General features: G+C 41.4%; 1 protein-coding gene and 1 pseudogene across 1 annotated transcript; both read left to right on the top strand.

Annotated features, from left to right (window-relative positions):
* The first annotated feature begins 11,577 nt into the window (after positions 1-11,577).
* LOC139467663 (uncharacterized) lies at positions 11,578-13,943 on the top strand (annotated as a pseudogene).
* A 3,631-nt stretch (positions 13,944-17,574) lies between these two features.
* LOC139468201 (tektin-4-like) lies at positions 17,575-21,998 on the top strand. Its single transcript, XM_071250013.1, has 6 exons — positions 17,575-18,246; positions 18,776-18,846; positions 19,015-19,158; positions 19,437-19,659; positions 20,605-20,759; positions 21,141-21,998. Exons 1-6 carry the CDS (start codon positions 17,707-17,709, stop codon positions 21,355-21,357), a joined length of 1,350 nt encoding a protein of 449 aa, XP_071106114.1. The 5' UTR covers positions 17,575-17,706; the 3' UTR covers positions 21,358-21,998.
* Positions 21,999-24,509: the final 2,511 nt, after the last annotated feature.

Here is a 24,509-nt window from a genome sequence, read left to right on the forward strand (position 1 = left end):
AAGTAGGTACTTGTGTACTAAGTATTTGAGGGTTGTGCGTTGTAATGCTATATCAAATTTTGAAACGTCCCGGGGATATAATATTTCCCTCAAACAGATATATGTATTTAAAAGAAAAAATGTTTTTTGAACCTGCAAACATCGATAAGGTGTAAAAAATGATATCAATATGATTGTTTGTTTAAAGTATCGCAGTGAAGGATACAACTGATTTCAAAATTCAGATCTCCCCATGTTTGGACCAGGTGTTTGTGAATGGTTTCTGTTTACGTCGTTCACTGGCTGTAGTTAAGTGTTGCTGACTCTGACTGGAAGAACCAAGGCCGTGCTCTGTATACAAACAACGTATTATCAACTCAGGCGTCACTGAACCGTCTCTAAATGTATTGACGGTGCTATTTTGGAAGCGTTAATGCCTTTTCGTGAGTCAACGTGGCTTTCAATTAGTATATGTCAATATGGATGATAACCTTGAAGGCATCAATTATTGATATGTGTGTCCTATCACCCTTGTTTGGCTCTGCAACGTCACGTGAAAACCATGACACCAAAAGCGCGTTTCATCATGTCGAGGGTTCTAGTGACGCGTTGGGAAAACGTGATGATTAGTGTGGCGGTTTAGTCATGCCATACCTTCTAGCATTGTAATTATAGACGAAGTGTCACTGCGGTCATTCTCACAGGTTTCAATGGCCACCCCACGGCAAAGCCCTCTAAATCACTGTCATTAGATGTTCTCGCATCTCTTGCAACGTGTAACATGGTATGTATTCATGTTCATCTTGCGCAACATGAATACATACCATGCATAGCGACAGTGTTACAGGCCAGTACACAGTTCCATCTTCTCATCCTTAACGTGGAGCGTAGAATCACATTTCTCATCTCGATAAGATTCTTTTTTCTTTTCTTTTTATCTTTCGTGATATAACCAGCTAACTGTCGGCAGGGTATCCACCTAGTTATGTCGACGTTGTGGAGAGTAAATGTTTACTCAGAGAGAATGTTTAGTCAACTCGAGTATCCACCCATATAGTCGACGCTGTTGAGAGTGATTGTTTACTCAGAGAGAATGTTTAGTAAACACGAGTATCCACCCATTATAGTCGACGTTGTTGAGAGTTATTGTTTATAAAGAGATAATGTTTAGTCAACTCGAGTATCCACCCATCATAGTCGACGTTGTTGAGAGTTATTGTTTACTCAGAGAGAATGTTTAGTAAACACGAGTATCCACCTGGTATAGTCGACGTTGTTGAGAGTTATTGTTTATAAAGACAGAATGTTTTGTTGAAACGAGTGTCCACCTATTAGGTTGATGGGGGGTCAATCTTTTATGCATTATGCTGATGAGACCAAAGGCCTATAGTACATAGTCTGGCATTTGTTACAATATTTACAAATTCTACAAAGTTTTCTCGACCTGGACAAAGAACCATGCCATTTGGGGATGTACATCTCGGTGAAGGCCGCAGGGCCTAAACCGGCTATGGCATGTCGCCATATTGCTGTGACCAAATATAACCACATCCACATCAGTATGACATGTTTTAACTTTGGATGCCCACTTACGTATTTTCCCTTGGCTGTCGTAGAAAAGAATCATATTATAACATGATCTTGAAGATGGCATTCATATTTAATAAAAACTTGACCCAATATTTAATAACCTTTAAATAGCTATAGATATACACCTTCCACATTCACCGTATACCATTGCGTTTTGTATGCTAGATTATATACCCAAAATAAATGTACCTTTTCAATAACATGATTAAACATTAAAGTAAACATCATATGTAATATTGTCTACAAACACGAGGAGATTTTAATATGCCTACAAATATTTTCTCGCCTTCTCTGACCACGTTGTAAACCATACACCTAAGTGTTTATAACATGAAACAATGAAACTACAGGATTCCCTTTTTATGTCATTTTTCTTTTCTAGATACGTTACCACCAGTTACAGAACTTTGGTTTTGGTTTTGTCCTTATTTTCAGTAAGTTTCAACCAATCACAATAACCCTTAATACATGTATTTGCTTTAGCGATGCAGGTATTGTACTCGAGAACACGACTATATCATCAGCGAAATGAAGTTTAGCGATGTAACCGTATACCATCAGTGCAATTAATTGAATTTGATGTTCTAATTCTTTTATGAAAAGAGGAACATGCAAACATGTGTTTAGAAAACACCTTTTTTGTTTGTGTACGTGAGTATTGTTTTAATGCATCATTATAGATGCATTATTATTTATGCATTGTCTACCTGCATAAGTCGTTTACATCTATTACTAAAGTACAGTTGACGGAAACATTGGCGTCTAACCATCTCTTTCACGACATAAGCACATGAAGCCATTACACATGAGAACATTGTTCTCACATTCTACTACTTCATGTTCACTTTTGCCAATATCAGGTGTTGATAAGAATGCTGAGATCGCCACAGAGTAACTGTACATGTGCACTTGTCTGAAGCACTTATCAACAAGATCATTTGAAGCTAGGGTGCGAGTACACCTACTAACTTGTATGTGATTAACAATATTCATTGCAGTCTGTCAGTGTCGACAAGTGCGACTGACATAAATAGTGCCATAACCGCGTGATCTTTGATTGTGAAATTTCAATAAACATCAACACTGAAGACATAAACATAGCTTTGGGAAATGAAGTGAGTAATGTTTAGAAAAGCGTCACTCTGCGCCACACTGACGCATACTAAACCCAGCTCTCAGAGCCGCGATGCCATCCGTCTACGTCACGGGTCGAGGCGGACGTCAAACAAACCCTCTGATGTCAAATACAACTCGGCCTTAGTGATCAGATCTGCCTGGAATTGGCTCCACGTCAAGCCATACTTCTTTGTATCCCTTGATTTGAGGGGGGAGGGGGGAGGGGTTGATGGGGTGGGGTGGGGGGGTGGGGGTGGGGTGGCGGTTGGGGTTGGGAAGCACATAAAAAAAGTTGTCTGGATAGATATATTTATATATCTGTGGGCGTACAAAAACAGTCATGGATTAGTGAACACTATGTACTTGTCATTAGGTGTTTACAACATACCCGACCCCACCAACCCTGCCCACGCTATGGTACGTGCCCACGCTAAGTCACGTGCGTGCCAAGGACAAGTTGCTCAAGTACAGCTGAGGATTTCGACACACATCACCTGATCTCAGCTGTGTAAATAATAAGAGTAATAATAATGATAATTCTGTCGACTTACAGATTTAACTAATCCACGCATTTGTCTTCAGTTATGTTTGTTGTAAATACTACTGCTGTTTGCGTGTATTGATATATTGGTACTCCTGTACTTTGGAAAAGGAAAGGATCAAGAAAGCTGGTAGAGGGGACCTGTCTGCCGGAAGCTGCCAATACCCCTTCGGTACGCGGAAATCGGGGGTACATATAGACGGTATTCGGGACTCGGTAGATGGTACGCGGGATTCGGGGTTACATTTAGACGGTATTCGGGACTCGGTAGTGTGGTACGCGGGATACGGGGAGATTGGCTGTAGTTATAGTTATCAGAAAAAAAATTACCTGGAGCCTTTAGGCGCTACAAGTAAATCCATCAAAGTTGTATTTAATGATTCAACATTTTACACAAACTTATAGTGTACTTAAAATAATCCGTTATAATATTTTTTCGATATTAATATCTCTTCAGCAGTTTAACTTCAAATAGCACCCTTTTTTTCAACGTTTTTGTAGTATTAAGAGTGAACAACGAGACAAAATTAAGATACCCCTGCACTCTCTCTCCCTTCCTCTCCCCCTAAACGCAATAATCTTGGACGTCGCTAAACCCTATTTCATTCACCTCACCAGTTGTTGACCTTGATTTCCCGACCCCCACATACCATGGCCACTTACTTGTTCACTGAATCGTGAAGCTGTTCACCGCGCTTAAAAGTACTCGCGACTACATTTACTTGGAGCCTGTATCTATGCTCGAGGCAATACTTCAATGCTTGTGTATTTATCATGAACATTTTGCATTTCAGTGACTGATAGATTTCAGTCGACCAAGATTGTACATACTCAAACAATCATGCGTTGTTAAGATTGTAAAGTATTATTAGAGCAAAGGACCACGTTCACAAGTAACACATCTGTATCGTGCTGCTTACATTTCTTTAGACATGGTCTTTGAGAGGCATTTTGAAGTGATACACGTAAGAGAGAAAATGTATGGATATACACTTGCATGATTTAATAACAGAAAGCAGAACCTGTAGCAGTATCACTTCTAACATGCGATTGTGTTTTTCATTGTAACAACGCCGAGTATAACAGATGTTTGCAGTGTTTCGGCGACTGTTTCAGAATGATATTTCTAATCGTTTTGTAAAATCCAGTTTTTATGTGTACCCCTTCTTCTGCCCGGAAATATAGCGTTTCCTCGATATAGTACCGCGTTTCCTCGATATAGTACCGCGTTTCCTCGATACAGTACCGCGTTCCCTCGATTTACCATAGCGTACCCTCGATACAGTACTGAGTTTCCTCGATATAGAACCGAGTTTCCTCGATATAGTACCGCGTTTCCTCGATGTACTATAGCGTTCTCTCGTTATAGTACCACGTTCCCTCGATGTACTGTAGCGTACTCTCGATATAGTGCATCGTTTACTCACTGTACTATAGCTTCCGCAGATATAGTACCGCGTTCCCTAGATGTACAATGCCGTACCCTAGATATAGTACCGCGTTCCCTTGATGTACAATGCCGTACCCTAGATATAGTACCGCGTTCCCTCGATGTACAATGCCGTACCCTAGATATAGTACCGCGTTCCCTTGATGTACAATGCCGTACCCTAGATATAGTACCGCGTTCCCTTGATGTACAATGCCGTACCCTAGATATAGTACCGCGTTCCCTAGATGTACAATGCCGTACCCTAGATATAGTACCGCGTTCCCTTGATGTACAATGCCGTACCCTAGATATAGTACCGCGTTCCCTTGATGTACAATGCCGTACCCTAGATATAGTACCGCGTTCCCTTGATGTACAATGCCGTACCCTAGATATAGTACCGCGTTCCCTTGATGTACAATGCCGTACCCTAGATATAGTACCGCGTTCCCTAGATGTACAATGCCGTACCCTAGATATAGTACCGCGTTCCCTTGATGTACAATGCCGTACCCTAGATATAGTACCGCGTTCCCTTGATGTACAATGCCGTACCCTAGATATAGTACCGCGTTCCCTTGATGTACAATGCCGTACCCTAGATATAGTACCGCGTTCCCTTGATGTACAATGCCGTACCCTAGATATAGTACCGCGTTCCCTTGATGTACAATGCCGTACCCTAGATATAGTACCGCGTTCCCTCGATGTACTACAGCGTTCCCTCGATTATAGTAACAAAAAGTACCATCTGACGCGGTCAGGGATCTAGCCACCGACCTTCCGTACTCCGGGCAGACGCTTTATCAAACCAGACCACTGACATGGCCAGGATAACATGTTGTATGGCCATGTTTCGTATCCATAGTTCAGAGTTCGATGTCAGCATCACGACTTGAATTAACTGAATACCGGTGTGAGAAGAAAAGTTATATTTTACTCCCGCTTCAGTAGGAATACCACGGTTTCATTGCTGAAAGTCCGGGTGTCAGTCAACAGAGTTGTATTGATTCTGTTAATACAAGCTGTTGATGATGAACAAGTATAATGACAAGATGGTGTTTTATTTTGTTCCGATTGCTTGTGTGAATCGTTTTAGTTTTGTGGAAACTGCCGTGATTGAATGACATATTTTAATGCTGCTTCTTATATCCATGTCTAATCAGCGATATCCATGTCTAATCAGCGATATCCATGTCTAATCAGTGTATCACATCACAACCCAAAACTTGGAGGCATGTTTTCTCCTATACTTGCACAACCCAAACCTTGGAGGCATGTTTTCTCCTATACATCACAACCCAAACCTTGGAGGCATGTTTTCTCCTATACTTGCACAACCCAAAACTTCGGAGGATTGTTTTCTCATATACATCACAACCCAAAACTTGGAGGTATGTTTTCTCCTGTACTTGCACAACCCAAACCTTGGAGGCATGTTTTCTCCTATACTTGCACAACCCAAAACTTGGAGGCGTGTTTTCTCCTATACTTGCACAACCCAAAACTTGGAGGATTGTTTTCTCATATACACGCACAACCCAAAACTTGGAGGCATGTTTTCTCATATACATCACAACCCAAAACTTGGAGGCGTGTTTTCTCCTATACTTGCACAACCCAAACCTTGGAGGCATGTTTTCTCCTATACATCACAACCCAAACCTTGGAGGCATGTTTTCTCCTATACTTGCACAACCCAAACTTCGGAGGATTGTTTTCTCATATACATCACAACCCAAAACTTGGAGGTATGTTTTCTCCTGTACTTGCACAACCCAAACCTTGGAGGCGTGTTTTCTCCTATACTTGCACAACCCAAAACTTGGAGGCGTGTTTTCTCCTATACTTGCACAACCCAAAACTTGGAGGATTGTTTTCTCATATACACGCACAACCCAAAACTTGGAGGCATGTTTTCTCATATACATCACAACCCAAAACTTGGAGGCGTGTTTTCTCCTATACTTGCACAACCCAAACCTTGGAGGCGTGTTTTCTCCTATACATCACAACCCAAAACTTGGAGGCGTGTTTTCTCCAATACTTGCACAACCCAAACCTTGGAGGCGTGTTTTCTCCTATACATCACAACCCAAACCTTGGAGGCATGTTTTCTCCTATACTTGCACAACCCAAACTTCAGAGGATTGTTTTCTCATATACACGCACAACCCAAAACTTGGAGGTATGTTTTCTCTTATACATGCTTGAGTTTTGCTGCTTCTGGAAGAAGATAGGATTCCAGACCGTTTTTGCTTGTCATGCAAGCATGTAGTCTACTCATATGTTCAACAGCTTTCATAATGACAGAAGCAAGCTGTTTGTGGACGTTTCCAGTTATAATTGTAAATGTCCTTTGCCAAGTGATTGCACCAGTGATATATACAGAGACAAATCTACCTGTTAAATTACTAACAAGTAAAGATTGGCGTAAATTCAGTGAACACTAAAATGATCAACTTTCACAAATCATATATTTCAACACTTATCTTCGAACAAAAATAGCAATTGATTATCAAAGAATATACTAATTTTGATTCTATGAAATGGAAACATTAAATTCATTTGTTTGAACAGACTCAATGCAACAAGTAACTTCATGTGTGCACAGACTATTCTGTCTCACTGACTTGCAACGAACCGGTTAATGTCCAACACCTACAGCATTAAAGGCCTGACCACACAGTTTGGTCCAGTAGAGCCTACGGGACATTTCTAGGTACTGTGTAATCCCTAATTATGGGGTAGGTAAAGACTAGAGTGAGTATAATGCCAGGTACCTATTGTAAAAACTAGGTTCATGTTAAGAATATATCTACATGGTCGGATAGATGCAATATTTTTAATAACTGTTACATGAGTCACAAAATTATGAAACATGGCACAGAGTTACTTCAGTGACCAACAAAGATTCCTGGTTATATATTTATAAATACGCCACTGGTAGTCATTGCACCCATTTTTCAAAATGGCCGATATTTGGCGAAATGGCCATTCTAAAAAACAGTATGGTACATGCCTGTTATGAGACCCGTGACGATCAGATATGGAATAGGTTTTGAGTAACCCATGCTTGCCGTAAATGCGACTATGCTTGTCGTAATAGTTGGGATAATGGTGAGTGCGGCGTTAAACAACAAACAAACAAACCTATTATGACTAATGATGACTTTAATATGTTTCATTTACGCATACGTACACGCAGCATACTCAGTGTATTAGTGTCCTGAGGTCGTTGAAGTAAATCCAGTCATGACCCAATATATATTGGCCATGACCCAATATATATTGGCCATGATGGACATTTTAGAAAATGGCCGCCAACCCCAAACGGATTATTTGGCTTAAGAACGAAGTTATATCACATCTTGTTCATAACTTCATTTACATCTTACAAAAAATGTTTAGACAATTCATTTTCTGTACTTATCAATAGGCATTTAAAATATTTGGAATGGCGTAACATTTGGTAAGATACATCAATCTCATAAAAATCAGATCTTAGATCTCGCTACTGCCAAGCAAATATTTCAGGACATCCCATTTCGGGTCACGTCAGAACATCTTCCCGTGGCAAGGGAGTTAACTGAGTGTAAAACGCGAGTTCCACCCTCGCCTAACTAGGCAGGGACTGCGTGGCTCGTTCGTAGCTCCACCAGTGGCCATTACCAGTTATGTCCCTTCTATGTCCCTCCTACTGACCTATCAGATCCGACCTCTCATATCACTAGCATTTGCTTGAAACAAAATAGCGGCGCCCAGTCATGACAATCTGATCGATAATCAAGATTTGTTTTTGTGTAATAAAATGGGTCTTACCTCGTGAAGTGAATAGAATCACTTCTGCACCTTAATTAAAAATCATAAAAAAATGGAAAATATCTATCGACGTTCAGTTGACGATGCACATGCTTTGCAAATCTTGCAATCGACTTAAATCTCGCCATGTTGTTTATGAACTGAATTTCGTTACACGGTTTTGATTGGACAATGCAGATACCATAAATATGGTCTGTGGAATATGCATTGACTCGTTAGACTGGCCAAAATTATAAGTCCATAATTCCAGCCTAGTTCGGCAAGATTGGACTGTGGACTTATATCGTCATGTTAACTCCCTTGTATACGGAAGATGCGTCAGAACGCAAGTCTGAAAGTCGCCTGTTTGAAACTGGGGCCTTAAAGCTCAGCAAAGGCTGCTTTCTGATTGGCGTAACTTCCTGTTTATCATTTCAATGGTCGGTCAAAGTTCTCAAAAACGTCGTTCTGACGTGACCTGTAATGGGATGTCGGGGTGTAGCTATACATTAACTTCTCTCATCAGAATTAGCCATCTCTTTATGTTACATGGATCCAGATATTCACCCTCACCCATACAGAAACAAGCACCAGAAGGTATATAGTTCATTGGCATTGCGTGCGCATGTTGTGCGGCAGGCTGACCGTGAGCATTTGCCAGATGTCAATTCTATCAGACCTTTTGTGTACTTGGTCCTGGGTGCTCGGTGCTGTGTCATCACCACTGGCTGAATTACATCGTCTTTTGTCTCTCAACCCTGACTATTAACAGATGGAAGACCATGCATGGCTTGCAATGTTATTCTTGTTGTATAATGGATTCGGGGAATGTAGAACAAGGGTTTTAATTTACACATAGCACATTGCATACTCCCTAACTGAAGAGTACATTTTATAACATAAGCTGTCCGGAGTTATCTCCCCTAGACCATACCATGACAAGCTCCTTACCAGCGCGTGACACCTTCGTTACACTCTCGGTATAGTATAGAGAGCTCCGGGAACGTACTATCGCTGTGAGGAGCTTGGTACCATGAACACAAATGCTGCCATTAAGCCGTCCGGAGTTATCTCCCATAGACCACTACATTGAGTGTACATAAAGACATAACACTTATTTAAACATAGGCTTGGTAGTTAGCTCGTTTCATGTGCTGAATAAGGCTGTTTTAGGTCGGGGGTAACCTTTCCTTGTTGAGTTGCTTCTTACTGAATAGTCTGACATTGTCTGCATTGTTGCAAACCCTGTGATCAGCAGTGTAAATCCGCAAACAGATTCCTCACATGGCCTTGCTAATTATTCGTCTAACTCTATATATTCAACAGCTGTGCCGAGCTGGTTTGTTGAACTTCACTGTAAATAAAATATAATAAAAAACTTCACTATATATAAAATATTTTAAAATGTTTTAAGTGATACTTTATAATTGTGGTTGTGCTTGACTTCGAGTATCATGGACTCCATTTCATTCTATAATCGTGTTGGATTTGTAAAAAACAATAACTGTTGCAATACTATGCTGAGGGATCCTTCCCCACCTAGACTCGTAGTATTCAACATGTCAATCTTCCATAGATTCTTCAGATTTGCTATAGGGAAGTGGGAGGAACAGTTAGGGAGTCATATATATCTATGGACACTATCTGAATGTATACTCACTAGTCTCGTCATACACGATGTATTTGTCAACATAACAAAAGGGAAGGTAATTGAGTTGTTCCGAACCACTGTAAATACCGTGGAAAATGTTTAAACCGGACTTCCGTGCGTACTGCATGCCTTCTGCATTACCCAGATTGTCAGAGGGGCTGTATTCCTTGCATCAAACACGGCTACTCTCCTAATGTAAGTCAACAGATTGGGAGGTACCAAACCTAAGGCACTGAAAACATTGGGGAATCGGACAACTTGGTACTGGGGATGCATACCTTAACCCCGCAGAATAATAAATTGATTAATTGTCCCAATTGAGCTTCTCTTTGAGTGTTTATTAAACGCACGCGCGCGCGCGCACGCCCACACAGACACACACACACATAGACATGCCGGATGTCCTGAGTGAGTGAAGGAGTATGGTTTTACGCCACTATTAGCAATATTCTAGCAATGTCACGGCAGGGGAAACCAGAAATGTCGGGAATCGAACCCGGGTTCTTCGGCGAGACGATCGAACGCTTTAACCACTAGGCTACCCGGCCGCCTCCGGATGTCCTGAAAAACAATTTGTTCTTTTTCTCTAAAAACATATTTGAAAACAACCAGAAAATATATGCATGTCTGTATAAATATAAAATTACCTATAAAAGATATAATGCCTTCCGCATTATTGAGATGAAACTTATTGATATGTTTGATGACCTTAGTCGTTGTTTATGACGACTTGGCGTATCCCTAAAATGAATTCAAAAACACTAATACATCCTTGCCATCGTGGTATCCGTGGACATCTCTTTCACTAATAAGCCTCGGTTATTGCATGAGATTTAATTAAGAACTTCAGATTAACTGTTCTTCACAAATACACCCCTTCCCCTCTGCCCACCTGGCTGTTTTGTATCAGTGTGCGTGAATCAGTATCGTACATCCACCAACTCTGCTGACAGACCACAACCACAAGTCAGTAGAAATCGCCAGAGTCAGAAAGATTATCTACTGTATAAGAAAATTAATAACATGACAGATGTTGGTGTCGTGATGTACATAAGTCCATGGTACTGGTCACTAGTCATCACAGATCCTTCACAGTGGACAACATGAAGTGCCATATCAACATGCTGGGGAAGTTATTCTTGCATATTAAATCTCTAAAGTCTTAGTGGTGAATTATGTATACGGGATATTAGTAATTGTGTTTATAGGTCAATAATACTTACAGGAATTGCCTTGAATATGTGCGTGTATCTTTGACATTATATTCTTAAATCGTTTCTAAAATATTTCTAAGTAACGAAACTTAATACTTAATAAGAAGGGCCAACAGACTCTAATATGCCTTATTTGTGTAGTTTTGTCGCAATATGAAACATATAGCAATTGTGGAAATAGTTTCATTTCAACTAAATACATTAAACATTCTAAAGCACTACGTGGATCATTACTAACTGAATATGTTTCTATCTACTCGCCTTGATCGTGTGCAGAAACGAGGCAGCACGACGTTTAAACGTTGCTGACGTTGCCCGACGCCTGAAACTCGGCCCCGATTCCACGCCAGTCGTGAGGAATCTGTGTTCAGAGCTGGGGCTCCACGGTAAGAACGCCATCGTCCCCGGGCAGTCCCTCAAGACAGCGAGGGGGGGAGTGTGGCCGCCGACGTCAACCCCAGCCTCGGTTACACTGGCGTTGTGAGTGGTGAACTTTTCACATCTCTGGAGGAAGATATCCCCAACCCTGAGGGTTGTGTGCAGACACAGGGCAATGTGGCGGGAACAGCGTTCAACCAGGAGGGTGTCAAGGAGTCTCAACTCCTTAAATTCAAGGCAAAAAAGAACGTTTACGTGAGGAAAGACGGCGTGGCTCGTGTGACCTATGAAATCAACTTCTTCTACATGAACGGCGACAAGCCCAGTCTCCCTGCTACTTCGTCGTCCCTGTGACCTCAGTGTTGTACTTACGTTCAACAATATCCAGAATAAAGCTGTAGAAAGACGCCAGGCACCGCAGACAATCTCTTGGGGATGATGAGTGTTCTGGCGAGAGCACCTCCTTGAACCAGACACTGCAACCCCAAGCAGGAAGCCCCACTACAGACGAACAGACAACAGCAGGCCGCACTACAGACGAACAGACAACAGCAGGCCGCACTACAGACCAACAGACAACAGCAGGCCCCACTACAGCTGAACAGACAACAGCAGGCCCCACTACAGACGAACAGACAACAGCAGGCCGCACTACAGACGAACAGACAACAGCAGGCCCCACAACAGACGAACAGACAACAGCAGGCCCCACGACAGACGAACAGACAACAGCAGGCCGCACTACAGATGAACAGACAACAGCAGGCCGCACTACAGACGAACAGACAACAGCATGTCCCACAATAGACGAACAGACAACAGCAGGCCGCACTACAGACGAACAGACAACAGCAGGCCCCACTACAGACGAACAGACAACAGCTGGGTCCACTACAGATGAACAGACAACATTAGGCCGCACTACACACGAACAGACAACAGCAGGCCGCACTACAGACGGACAGACAACAGCAGGCCCCACTACAGACAACAGTAGGCCGCACTACAGACGAACAGACAACATTAGGCCGCACTACAGACAAACAGACAACAGCAAGCCGCACTACAGACGAACAGACAACAGCAGGCTCCACTACAGACGAACGGACAACAGCAGGCTCCACTACAGGCGAACAGACAACATTAGGCCGCACTACAGACGAACAGACAACAGCGGGCTGCACTACAGATGAACAGACAACAGCAGGCCCCACTACAGATGAACAGACAAAAGCAGACCGCACTACAGACGAACAGACAACAGTGGACCGCACTACAGATGAACAGACAACAGGCCCCACTACAGACGGACAGATAATATTAGGCCGCACTACACACGAACAGACAACAGCAGGCCGCACTACAGACGAACGGACAAAACCAGGCCCCACTACAGACGAACGGACAACAACAGGTCGCACTACAGACGGACAGACAACAGTAGGCCGCACTACAGACGAACAGACAACAGCAAGCCGCACTACAGACGAACAGACAACAGCATGCCCCACTACAGACGAACAGACAACAGCAGGTCGCACTACAGGTGAACAGACAACAGCAGGCCCCACTACAGACGGACAAGTTGACAAGTATGTGTACGGCGTTCCTCCTCTCTGCCTCATCACCAACGTCAGCGGCTCCACCTTCACTCTGGAGAACGACTACGTCAAAGTGGTGGACCTGAAACAAGGTACAAATAGGAACAACCGCGTCGCCTCCACCTACACCTGCGCTGACGGCTACCTACCTATCAACGGACCCTACTCCCCCGTCCTGGACGCCATGACTTTTGGCACCAAACTTCAAGCCGGTTCTTTTTGTCCATTACAGCACAAACTACGAGAATGCCTTCTGGGACGGCAGCAGCCTCACATTCGGCGATGGTCAAGACACTTTCTATCCACTGGTCAACCAAGACGTTATTGCTCATGAACTCGCCCATGGTGTCGCCGAACAAAACTCTAACCTCATCTACGACGATCAATCTGGCGAAGCCTTCTCGGATATTACAGGGGAGACTACTGAGATGTTTGCTCGTGGCTCCAACGACTGGTTCGTTGGCTCTGAAATTTTTAAAAGCACAAGTGGTGCCCTACGTTACTTTGAAGACCCTACAAGAGACAGGCGTTCCCTCAAGCACACAAGCGACTGCAACATCGTCGACGTTCATTACAGCAGCGGCATCTTCAAAACCACACCTTCTACCAGCTCGTGGAGGTCAACAATATGTCCTTCTAAATATACAACAAAATATGGTCTCCCTATGCTAGTTTTTATATACGGTCTCCCTAATGCTGGTTTCAGAGAGACAGAGAGATATTTTGTTATTATTTAACAAGTGTAAATGAAATTTGATAGCTGTGTTTCCAGTTTATACCAGAGATGGTGGGTAGGGGTATAGGTGGTGGGGGTTTCAACCTGGTTGTTCTTTCAGCGTTCGTTCGTCGAAAAAGCAAATGAAATATAACAAGAAAAGTTTGATGCGAGGGATCAACTCCACCAATCAATGCGTCAATAATCGCTGAAGCGAACGTAAAATTTCTGCAGGACAGCAGCTGTAAAGGAAACATGGCCTCGTCATAAGCATCCCTCGACTGTGTGTTCCCTGCCGTTGATCGAATACACAATCATGTCGCCCATAGGCTCCCGTAGGCGGCACCCAGTTAAGGTGTTGTTGATAAATGTTCAATCGACGTTTTAGTTTGATAATCAGAACATAATTGCAAAAATCTTGATACAAAACATCACATGCCTCGAAAAAATGCTATCGAAGTAAATACAAGCACGACCAATGATTGAAGATATATGGTCCCTCTAAAGGGAAAATGAAAAAAATAACCTTTATGCGATATTACTGCCCACCTCCCCTAATTATATATGACCCTTTCTAATTATATATGACCCTTTTGATCTAAGAAAACGCAGAAAATTGTGTGTTGATATACTGGCTCTATTGTTGCAACGACGTCGCTGTAAATCTTTTGTGACGTCATGAACAATGGATGACCTCGTCTTCATTTCATATGATGTCACGTTGCTGTGGGTATCTTCGCAAGCAATGGCATAATTGGAACGCACCAGCTAATCAGCATAAAATAATTCATTGCTTACTGACAATAATGTCACTTATATCCGTTCCCTATTGGTAATATCCTAATGTTGATAGTTCTCTCAGCACTGATTAAGTATGTTGCTTTATCACAGAGTATCATATCATTGTACATTGGTCATCTGGGGCATATGTACATAAAAGCGACAAAATCCCTTTCCATATTCACAAGACATCTCTCGAACATGAAACCGTGATGTCTCTTGGAAATAACAGCTCTGTGCAATTTGCTGTGCAGAGTTGCGTCCCTTGGGCACGCTGGATGATTGTGGGTTCGAATCCAGGTTCGCCCCCATTATGTTTCTAGGTTTGTCAGCACCTTACCCGTGCTCGAGGGTTTCACCAGGGGGGTAAACGTCTTAGACCTGCATCACTTCGGGCTTTCCTCCCACATCAAGCTGACACGCCGTGATATAACTGGAATACAGTTAAAAGTGGCGTTAAACCCAATTCACTCACTCACTCACTCACTCTTTGGGAAGGTGGATCAACATAGACATCCTTCAGGAAGATTTAATAAACAACTTATTAACACCAGTCCATACAAGAAATATTTAAGACCAGCAGACATTACAATGATGAGCGGAGTTTCCGGTTTAGACATCATGGGTAAGTTCAACCTCCGAGTGTGTCCATTGACTGGCCCATGGCTGAATCAAAGCCCGAAGTGATGCAGGTCTTCGATGTTTACCCATTCGGTGAAACCCACGAGCACGGGTATAGTGCTGACAAACCTAGAAACATAATCGGGGCCAACCGGGATTCGAACCCACAATCATAAGGACGTCTGCACAGCGAATTGCGGCGCCTTTGGCGACTGGGCCACCCGTGCCCCCCTACAGGACCTTGTAACAAATAATAATAATAGCAAAAAAAAAAAAAAAAATATCGCAGACGATGCCGAAGGCTGTGCGAGTCCGTCCTCGAGGTTGTTAATATTGAACATTAGTTGAATGGTCCTGTACCCCATCCCTTGCGCCCAGCTTTTGAAACCTACTCAGTATTTACACTTTTGGAAAGTTTATAGATGGTCTGGAATACTTAACGTGAACGTATATACATTTGATTTCAACAAAGTAACACGAATTATAACGCGTATTGCTTAAAAACATTAAATACACCTCTCCTTTCCCAAAACGCTGTTTGAAAACTTGGACTCGTTGACGTGCCGGCATCGTACACCGACGTCGACGTTGCTCCTGTAATGCATATATCAATCACTGAATTGTCCGGAGTAGATTATTACAGACCACCGTCTGCATATTGGTGAGTGAGAGGTAAAGCAACGTCTCAACAAACGTGTAACGCTATAACTAATCATGATCGCTATTCTGATGCTTCGATGTGGTGTCTGGGCACGAATTAGTGAGTATCAATACTTCAGCTATGTTTCTTATTTAATAACTATATCCGATTCTGTTAATCCAAATTAGTCTCTTTCGTGACGAACAGCGGGGCGCTTTGAATTAAATGGTGTTCTCAGCGCGGGTTAAAGACCAGCATACATTGTACACAATGAACACACTACACAATAACCACCAGCAGCAGCAAGCTTGACCCCTTTTGTAATATTACAATAGGTTAATTAACAGTGTTTTTCAACCGTTGACAATGCATTGGATTATGTCTTTTTATATAGAGCAAGCAGAAAATTGTTTAACAGATTTGAATGAAAGACAATTCTGTAAACTTAGAACTTCATCACATAATTTGAATGCGAATTTGGTTCGTAAAAATAAGCGTATTGAAATAGACAAGTTTTTGTGTGACTTATCCCTGTTTTGATAACGCTGCATTTTTAAGGAAAATTGCAGGTTTAATCATGGCTGATTACTTAGTATTGTTTCCGAAAGTTATGCATAAAGATTCCTTAAGGATAACTGAGGGTGCCAACCTCACCCCAGGCATCTGGCATACCACTTAATTTGTCTTGGCATCCAAATCGAGAGACGTATCAGTGTACATAGCTGGTACAAGTAAATTTCATTGGGATTTCCACATAAAATGCATTACCAAGCATCCTATATATTGATTTGTCACATTTTGCAAGAAACCAAGACGAAAATAGATTTCAACATTGAGATATTGGCATCCGTGTAAAAGACACGCATTTCTTGTCATCCAGCGAAATGCACTGCGGCATCCATAAGACAGGGCTCAGCATCCCGCGTACCCAAGGGGGTTCTCATGCTCAGTCCTTAAGTCTCTCAATCTCAGAGCTGAGATAAGTATAGCTTACTTGTAACGAGAATGGGTATGAACGGAATGAGGAGGTGGTACCTTTATTAAATACATATATACATGTTCTAGGGGCAGTAACGGATACTACACGTTACTCTGTACAGCGAATGCTGCAGCACCTTAGAGGTTTGGGCCAGTGTCAACAAAATAATAGTCCGATAACAAAAAAAAACGTCTTATGTAAAAATCAAGGAACAGTGAAGGTTGTTGCAATCTCCTTGTTCGAACATACAATAGTCATTTGTCATTAAAACTATGCCGATGTTTTTTTACAAATAAACAATAAATTGTCATAATCAAGCATGATAATGACAGCTGCTCGATCGCCTTTCCAAGCCAGTCGCAGGCCCTAACGGGAACCAGTCTAAGTGCTTTCCTCACCCACCGAAGCTCCATCACAACGCGTGACACAATCGCTTACCCTCTCGTGTGCAAATGTCGCTGTAAGGAGCTTTTAATCTTTTCACCCGCAGTTACGAATGTAGGTGGCGCTTTAGCTTCCATAGTGACAACAAACAAACTTCCGCTGATGGTTGCCGGGGATCTCTAAGCAACGTTTATCCTGTTTCTCCTCACGTCTAGCCCATGTAGATTACTAAAGGAGGGGAAAAGTAACTCTCAAAGAACACTCGCAGCACACAATAGGCAAGTATGGCGACGGCAACACTTCTGAGCCGTGAGATTCCTCCTGAAAGGCCTGTTCTGAAGTCAGAATCAGGCTCTATTAATAATGGAATGGAGACAGTTTACACTGGCAACACTGGAAACAACATGGGCATATCCACCGAAGGATTTAGGTCGGCTAAGTACAATCCTTCAGAATGGCACGAAAGTAACTACTCGAAATACTACCAATCGTTTGTTGACAGAGATGGGGCGGAAAAGTTGCGCCACGAATCAAAGAGAGTTTCAAATGAAACTGAAGCAACAACAAACAAAACACAGTCCGAGGTGACCAAGAAGCTGAACGAAAGAGTCCAAGATATCCACTTCTGGAAATTCGAATTGGAAAGAGAAATTGGTGATGTTATTTCTGAAACAGACTTGTTGCTTGCCCAGAAAAAGCGTCTGGAGAATGCCCTCCGTGCCACTGAAGTACCTCTCCATATTGCAACAGACAATCTCAACTGTAGGCAAAGGAGACAGGGAGTGGATCTGGTTCAGGATGACCCAGAACTGTCATTATTAAAGGTATGATTGAAAGGTGTTGCATGGTTAGCCTTCGAGCCAATCATCTTTGATTGTAGTGTATCTTATACCAAATGCATAGTCAGAATTATAACTGGTCATGTAATTACATATATAGCTGCCATCATAACTATGTACTGATCGGGTGTCAGGGGACCCAAATACTGCAGTCTATCCTTACTGATCTGTTTTAACTATATGGGATCTACTGGGTGCAAATGCACAGCAACAGTTCACACCTTAATAACATTCTACTAAAGTTACATCTGGTGCCCCCCACCATGATATTGCTGGAATGTTGCTAAAAGTGGGATAAAACCATACTCAATCACTAAATTTACAAGCTTCAATAAAGTGCAAATTAAGGAATATCGTGAAAATAGTTATACGCCAAGATCCCAAACCATTTTCTCTTACATATGGCCAAACATTGGAGGTTCACAATATTGGGTACATCTGTTCTACCCAAAACAAAATTTGTGTGTCAAAAATCATATTTGTATATATAAGATATCAATGTTTTTCATTTCAGGAGGTGGAGATAATCAACAATGTTCAAGATCTTCTTCAGAGAACAATTGGTCAAGCTGATGCACAGATAAAGTAAGATATCCCAATTTCATAAAAATTATAATTTTTTCTCATTATCATTAAAAACAGACTAAATATCAAAGCTTACAATGTTTTCAGAATTATTCACCTTGAAGTTTCTCTTTTCAGATTAATTATACTTTGACATGGTGCATAAACAATTTTCATTTCTTGTTCAAGGCAGAACAGAAATGCAAAGCAGGATCTGGAAATGGATTGGAGTGATAAAAAGGAAGCATTGGAAATTGACACAAAATGTGCATCACTCCGAAATCACCACACTCACAAACAGTTCTACCCTGGAGCAGCTAAGTTCCAAGAAATGTAAGCGAAATACAAAATGGTGTCACAGAGACAGTATTTGATTGCATCATTGAAAAGGGCTCTCTTTTATTATCAAAATCATTATTTGTTTTTACCAATAGGCACTTAAAACCGACCATTCAATTCCTAACTTAAGCATAACAATCCTACTCATACCAGTATTTGTATATGTTTATCCTTTCTCAAGAAAAATGAGCCAAATATAATACAGTTTTGGAAAAGCACATTAGTAGTATGAATGAACACTTGTGATCACTAAATAATCACCACATTTCCAGCCAATCCACCCCCGAGTCCTGGGCTCAGTTTTCACACGACAACATCGTACGAGCTGAGCATGAGCGAATGGCCTCCATCCAGCTGCGAACCCTCATAGACAACATCGTGGAGGACACATCCCGTGACATGCGGGAACAGTGTGATGCAGTGGATGTTGCTTACCAGAAACGTGTTGAGGACATGGAGGATGCCAAGACCAAGCTTGAGGAAAATCTTCACAAGGTCAGGCTTTCTATCACAATAATTTGTTCAGCCCATATCAATATATTTGAATGGGTTTGTCTTAAATTTGTGGTATTCAAAGCAAACAAGAACATCTATATGCAACATCTATTTTACCTTGTTGGGAAGACATTGTCACTGGAAAGCCATACAAGCAGACGATGCACAAAGGGACATAACTCCAATTTCTTACCACCCAGGCTGATAGTGATCGCCCATTGAAAATGCATTGACAAGCCAGATCAGCCTGGCAGGGGATGTAATATATGTCAGGTTATTAAACCCCTTGGAAATGACCATGTTATGTTGACTCGGTCACACATGCAAAAGTGCTTCATATATTTCATAGGTATATGATTATCCATATCAGTATATGGGAGTCATAGAAAGCTGTATTTGAGGAGTGGACATGTTAGGAGTGACAGTTAAACAAATGTGGTGTATGGGTCTCGTTGCCATGCCTCATGTCAAAAACCAAGGACAGATAATTATGAAATACAGTGTCATGTTGAAGAGACTTTCATGTCGAATTTGGCGTTATTTTGCCATTCCAGTCATAAATCACACACCCAGTTTATTACAGGGGTGCAAGCCTTGTTAGACATATATTGATCACCATAAATTGGGAAGTGCATGAGGAGGTGTGCAGACCTGTAGATTTGCCTCTTATTTGAAGTACCAAAGTCCTTAAAACACATGTTAAATGAAAATTATGTATGTCTGAAAATATTTTAATGTTTTTAATCATTCTCACATTTGTTTAAATGTGCCTATCTCTAACTTGTAGTGGCCACCGCATTTCATTGATTTTCTTTAGGTCATTGTGTATTACTCTCGTCCATTTGCATCATGGAGAAAGTAACAGTGACAAAATGTTTTCACCTGAAGATGTGCATGTGTTTCCTTGCTTCAGAAGTAAGAGCTAGATTGTTTCTTTGTGTGCAGGTGTGTGATGAGATCAGCAGCCAGGAGAAGAATATTGAGAATTTGAAGAGGGCCATTCGGGACAAGGAGGACCCACTCAAGGTTGCTCAAACTCGCCTCCAGAACAGAACATTCCGTCCAGGAGTCGATCTGTGCAGAGACCCTGTGCAATACCAGTATGTACAATTTAACTTCAAACACAGAAGTCAGATATGGTTAAGTTGAGCATTGATCTAGCAATTGGGATACAATGACATGCATCAAGCAAGTCAGCGAGTCTGACCACCCAATCCTGTAAGTTGCCTCTTATGACAAGCATGGGTTGCTGAAGACCTATTCTAACCCAGATCTTCACGGGTCAGTCACAAATGGAGGTTATCACAAATCTGTTGTTTTCTGTACAGAAATTCAGATAGTATATTTATTTCATTTTCATTGAAACAAAAAGCATTTTTATTATATTATTATATTTTAGTTATTAAGATGCAGAACAGGATGATCTGATATCAGTATCAATTGGCATTTGTTAATAATTCCTTCCTATTTCACTCCTGCAGGCTCGTTGGTGAGGTAAATGAGATCTGCCAGTCAGTTGATGCCCTCCAGGCCAAGCTGAACGATGCTGTCAACTCCTTGAAGGATCTCCAGGACAACCGTATGACTCTAGAGAAGGAGATCTCTTGCAAGAAGAACAGTCTCTTCATTGACAGAGACAAGTGCATGACCCATCGCACCCGCTACCCAACCACCCTTAAACTCCAGGGCTATCAGTAAAGTCTAGGCATACAAGTCAAATAAAAATATCAGAGAAACCAGTACCGTTGAAGTTAATTATATAATGATTGTTAAGTATTAACTTTTACAGCCGATGGAGTTCACTCTGCTCTGTCAGCTGTTCATTTCACTGTTACATGATTATTTGGGAGATACATTTGTTGTTGTGGTTTATATATTATTTTTGTTTGTTTTGTTTAAAACAGGACCAACCAAATGATGCAAAACACACACTGTAACCTTACTTGTAGAATATACACAAATGGATAATATCTTTTAAGTTTTAGTTCATGAATGCCATTTTGTTTGGGTATTTCTGTGTAGTCCACGGCTGTGATATTAAAACTATAAATTGTATTCCATTTCCAAGATGTAGCATTGCAGCAGTTTGCAGTTGATGTGTCATTACCCTGCTTGTTGATTTATCTTCAAATACTGTCTCTTCACTTGGCCAACTGTACATACTATAATAACTATCTGTAGCACTGAAAAATCTTTCCAATTGCAAATCTAGGCTTGTGTCACATGTATTTCATCAGTATTATTGTTTACGCCAATTGGAGCCGCACACAAAGATCTCTTAAAGTGATTAATAATGCTTATTTGTATATAAAAGATGAATAAACCTACAATAAGCATAATCAGTCCTGTGTTGTCTGTTGTATCTTCATACAATGTTTCTTCTCATCCTGAAGACAAGGAGCATCTGCATGTCCCCAAATCCTGCACCACCCCCTCTCCCAATTCCTAAAGGGAATTCATCAATCTCACTAAAATCAGATCTAAGTTCTCGCTGCCGCTAAACAAAGATCTGAGGACATCCCATTACGGGTCACATCAGAATAACCTTTCGCAAACATTGACTGACCACTGAAACTAAGAACAAGAAGTCGACATCAGCTAATTAGAAAACAGCTTTCTCGAACTTTATGGCTCTCGTATCAATCTAGCGACTTCCATTTCAGACTATGCTTGAAAAATATGTTGACACAGTTCTCGATTAAAATTTTGAAAACCGAAAAGAACAATCCGGAATGTCTAATATATGGTTACGATTGTATTGCACTGCTTCCCATGTACTGTGCAACGCCTCCTCCTTTCAAATGTTTATCCTACGGAAGCAAGAGACAGACGATCATTTTGACGGAATCGGTCGTATTGGCTGTAACTGTCGTTCGGAATACCCCGTTTTAACGTTTTTGAGGTTGCATGTTGAGAAAACACATTCCGACTGTCACTTTCATGATCTGGTAAGCGACGCTTTGATTGGTCGGATGAAAGTTCGTTCTGACATGACCCGTAATGGGATGTCCACAAATCTTTGTTTAGCAATAGCGAGAACTAAGATCTGATTTTAATGAGATTGGGAATTCATATACAATGTTAAATTCCAACTATCTGCTGTTACATTTCATGACAAAGTACATCATTAAATGATCTACCTCATCCACCAACATCAGTTCAGTTTGAGATTTCAGTCAAAAGAATGTCTTAACCAAGAGCGAAATCTGAACTAGAAAAATCATTTTACCATCTTAGCTCAAGGAGTCAAAAGGTTGCACCAATTAACCAGTAGTTGAAGGTGTGAGAATAAGGATCCCTTTTGCCCTGATGATAATCCTAGGTCTGTCTACACAATACATGTTTTTTGGGTTTTGCTACAGCGGTAAATGTCTTCGACTTGTGACTCATCTTAATGGGAATGCTATGGTGTAACTGAATTACTGTCCAAAGCTAGGGGGTATTGGAAATGTTTTTATTCAGCATGTGTTGTAGCACGCATATAAATGGCCAATTTGCACCAGTGTTGCACCAGTGTTGCACCTTAAGTGCTGTAAGAGGTTTCCACATTTACAAGACACTTGGACCCTTAAACGTTGGTTAAAGTATTGCTTTGTGATTCAATTTGTGAGTATTGTTTCATTAAACTCTGAATATCCTTTCTTCCTGTTGTGTTTTTTTTTCATTTTCGCTATTAAGCCCATGGCTTAAATTTGAATAAAAAGTTTCTCAATTAAATAAGCACAAAGGGGCTTAATTACAGCCCAGGCTGCAGTTGTACAAAAAAACAACCTAAGACTGTCGTAAGTCTATGTTAATACTTGGGAGTCACAATCACCATAGCAATCATATCGCTTTGAACGACGACGCTCAGGGCTTTAAAACTTGCAGTTCTAGTACCTAATACGCCTAGTACCATTGACAATCATGTAGGTCCACTGGGGTGTATTTCTTCTCGTCTCTCAATGTTTGATGAGGTAGACTTGAGGGAGGTGGATGTGTATTGATTTCTACATTTGCTTGGCAGAGCATAATAATCTCGTTCAGTGTTACTGGTACACTGTGCTATTTGAATATAATCTTTGACGTGCCTGATTTATTACTTGTCCAATCATCAGTATTTACAGGGAGTTGCTTACCAAGCCTGTGTCATGCATTTATAAAGACTTATACCATACCGGTGTATAACTACAGACTGCTCAATATCTAGGTTTGGTGGATGTGATAATGTGACAAAAATATGTTGAATGAAACTTGAAATAACACACCAGAACAGAATTTGGCAAATGTATCAAGTGTATATGGTGTTACACCTAATAGTCAGCAATAATTCAAAAAGACTTTGAAAATATGTGTGTATGATGATAAGCTGGGCTACATCATTATTCCATCTGTATCATGGCTTGGGACACCAAGAACAGGTTTCACCTATTGTACTCAGTTCAAACCTGAGACAGGTGTGAGTGAACACTGTATCCATCAGGCTACCCCACAGCCCTGTCTGCTGTGAAGTGAGTGTATATATAGTTGTATGCTGCAACAGCCCTGTCTGCTGTGAAGTGAGTGTATATATAGTTTTATGCTGCAACAGCCCTGTCTGCTGTGAAGTGAGTGTATATATAGTTTTATGCTGCAACAGCCCTGTCTGCTGTGAAGTGAGTGTATATATAGTTTTATGCTGCAACAGCCCTGTCTGCTGTGAAGTGAGTGTATATATAGTTGTATGCTGCAACAGCCCTGTCTGCTGTGAAGTGAGTGTATATATAGTTGTATGCTGCAACAGCCCTGTCTGCTGTGAAGTGAGTGTATATATAGTTTTATGCTGCAACCTTAAAATAATCAAATGAGAAACAGGCAAATCCAGACCCAAG

Source organism: Haliotis cracherodii, unplaced genomic scaffold (genome assembly GCF_022045235.1).
Source record: "Haliotis cracherodii isolate W230 unplaced genomic scaffold, xgHalCrac1.p SCAF_2, whole genome shotgun sequence".
NCBI classification, from domain to species: domain Eukaryota; kingdom Metazoa; phylum Mollusca; class Gastropoda; order Lepetellida; family Haliotidae; genus Haliotis; species Haliotis cracherodii.

Coding starts and splice junctions, on each gene's coding strand:
- LOC139468201 (XM_071250013.1), top strand. CDS start 17,707: ATGGCGACGGCAACACTTCTGAGCCGTGAGATTCCTCCTGAAAGGCCT. Junction 18,847..19,014: donor CAAGCTGATGCACAGATAAA/GTAAGATATCCC, acceptor TTCTTGTTCAAG/GCAGAACAGAAATGCAAAGC. Junction 19,159..19,436: donor GCAGCTAAGTTCCAAGAAAT/GTAAGCGAAATA, acceptor CCACATTTCCAG/CCAATCCACCCCCGAGTCCT.